Genomic DNA, 2,490 nt, shown 5'->3' with positions numbered 1-2,490 from the left:
AGATATATATGTATTGTATATATATATAGATATATATATGTATGTATGTAGTATGTATGTATGTATGTATGGCGTATGTATGTAGTTATGCATGTCGTATGTATGTATGTATGTATGTATGTATGTATGTATAAATGTATGTATGTATGTTTGTATGACGTATACATACATATATTTATATATATATATACATATATACATATATACATATATACATATACATATATACATATGTACATGCATACATATATACATATATACATATGTACATATTAAATCCATATCCATCCACACAGCACGTTCTGATTAATTCCATCGATCCACACTTCCAGATGAGGGATATGAGTCCTGTTCTACGAGCCTTCTATGTGTACACTGCGCTGGTGCACTACATCCACCCCTTCCACGATGGCAACGGACGTATCTCGCGGTTGCTATGTAACTCCATACTACAGGCATACGGCTTTGTGAGTGTCTTGCAATACTCAGATAAGATCATCACGTTTGAGGAGTATCTACACAAGCTAGAGGCCTGTACGGAAGCATACAGGAACATCAGAGCGAATATGACTGTACGGTAACGCTGGTACGGGCCGTATGAGCACGTGGGTTTTGGGTGGGCCCACTACACCCACATGTACTGTGTACACGAGATGGTGAGGGTGCGAGGACTACAGAGATATGGGGAGTCGTATATGAGATCTGGGTCACCCTCAAGCACAGTCTCACCCATGCAAACCACACGTAGACGAATGTGTTTAGAACACACAGATACCCTAAACCCTAAACCCTACTATACTGTGCTGGAGGTCGGCATAGAATGATACGCCCAGGGTTTGATACCAAATGGCACGGGCAATACCCATAACTTGGCAACCGTCTCCTGTGGGACGCTGCCGCTCGTATACACAGACGTGCATAACAACCCGTTAATATCGAAACAAGGGTAGTTGGCAATTTATAAAAGAACATCTGTTGCCGTAGGAGGGGTCTTGCTGAGCCAGCATGTAGGGTCTAGGGTTTACGATAGCACGAGAGACTCGGACAGACAGCGCTCTGGAGAGGATCGAATGGACAGCTGGGTTGGCGTTTGCGTACGACAGTACCCACGCCTGCGACTGCATTTGTTAGACAATGCGATGTCGTATATTGCAGCCCTAGGATAGTACGAGGTCTGATTCTGCAGGTGTTAGGACTGTGGTCACGGTTACTGGTACACACACATATATACAACGGAAGTAGTTCACACATACTCAGACCCCTAAAGGGAATGAGTACCCTCTGTACACGCATACGTACACAGAAGGAGTAGTATCTCGATGACTTACACACCTACACATAAGAAGTATTCGTATACACACGCACACGCCCCGACACTGCACAAATGTCTTACACACACACACATAGCTTACACTCCCTTAATACACACATACTTACACTCCCTTACATAGAAAGTATAGTATGTAGCATCATGGCATGAGGCCACCCAGACGGCAATACACCATATGCATGCACGAGTGACTATCAAACCCCTCCTTGCATAATTTTTGGGTTTAAACCCATAATCCCCTTCTCGCATGGTTTTAGTTTTAAACCCATAGCCCCTTCTCGAATGGTTTTAGGTTTAAAACGGCTGACTGACGCAGTAGTAGGTGTCAACGGTACAGCTATTGTCTGGGCTATTGTATAGGCAAGAAGGCGAAGCGGAGGGTTGCTTTCAACTGTTGCTGTGATACACCGCCACATCTGGTGCCATCACCATGTGACTGAGAGATGGGGCTATGCATCGCTTGTGTACGGTGCAGTGGTCCTGGATGTCTCAGAGGGGAGACAAAGGTGCAGGTACAGCTAAGGTCATACAAGCGACCCCGTGCAATAAAATAGGGCAACACTATATGGCTAGCCCAAAGCCTAGCGAGAGACTGCCGGGCACTGGCATCAAACAATGTTGGGTTTTTTGGCGCACGCATAAAAGCATATGGAAGGGAACCGGGAAAATGACCCCACTTTATACTTCGCGGGTTTAGAACGGTATAGATAAACTAGAACGGTATAGATGTACTAGGACGATATAGATGAACCAGAACGGTATAGATGTACTAGAACGGTATAGATAAACTAGAACGGTATAGATATACTAGAACGGTATATATAAACTAGAATGGTATAGATAAACTAGAACGATATAGATAAACTAGAACGGTATAGATAAACTAGAACGATTTAGATAAACTAGAACGGTATAGATAACTATAACGGTATAGGTAAACTAGAACGGTATAGATATACTAGAACAGTATAGATAAACTAAAACGGTATAGAAAGCTCAGATGCTAAAATGGAATGAAAGAGTTGCTCCGAATGTAGATTTATTAAATACCTTGTAGTATAAACACACATGGCGCTGGCATTACACATCTGTGATGAAATTTGAACAAACTCGCGGATTTCTATCGGATCGTTTTAAACTTTTATTCATTTGGTAACATT

At 42.6% G+C, this 2,490-nt stretch overlaps 1 protein-coding gene across 1 annotated transcript; it reads left to right on the top strand.

Moving 5' to 3' along the window:
* The first annotated feature begins 329 nt into the window (after positions 1–329).
* SARC_13766 (hypothetical protein) lies at positions 330–1,910 on the top strand. Its single transcript, XM_014292102.1, has one exon. The coding sequence runs from the start codon at positions 333–335 to the stop codon at positions 579–581; it is 249 nt and encodes an 82-aa protein (XP_014147577.1). The 5' UTR covers positions 330–332; the 3' UTR covers positions 582–1,910.
* Positions 1,911–2,490: the final 580 nt, after the last annotated feature.

Source organism: Sphaeroforma arctica (assembly GCF_001186125.1).
Source record: "Sphaeroforma arctica JP610 unplaced genomic scaffold supercont1.3710, whole genome shotgun sequence".
Classification (NCBI taxonomy): domain Eukaryota; class Ichthyosporea; order Ichthyophonida; genus Sphaeroforma; species Sphaeroforma arctica.
Note: the sequence above shows the minus strand (reverse complement) of the source record. Positions and strands in the feature narration are given on the sequence as shown.

Bases quoted from the DNA above. Each gene is read 5' to 3' on its own strand.
- SARC_13766 (XM_014292102.1), top strand. From the start codon at position 333: ATGAGGGATATGAGTCCTGTTCTACGAGCCTTCTATGTGTACACTGCG.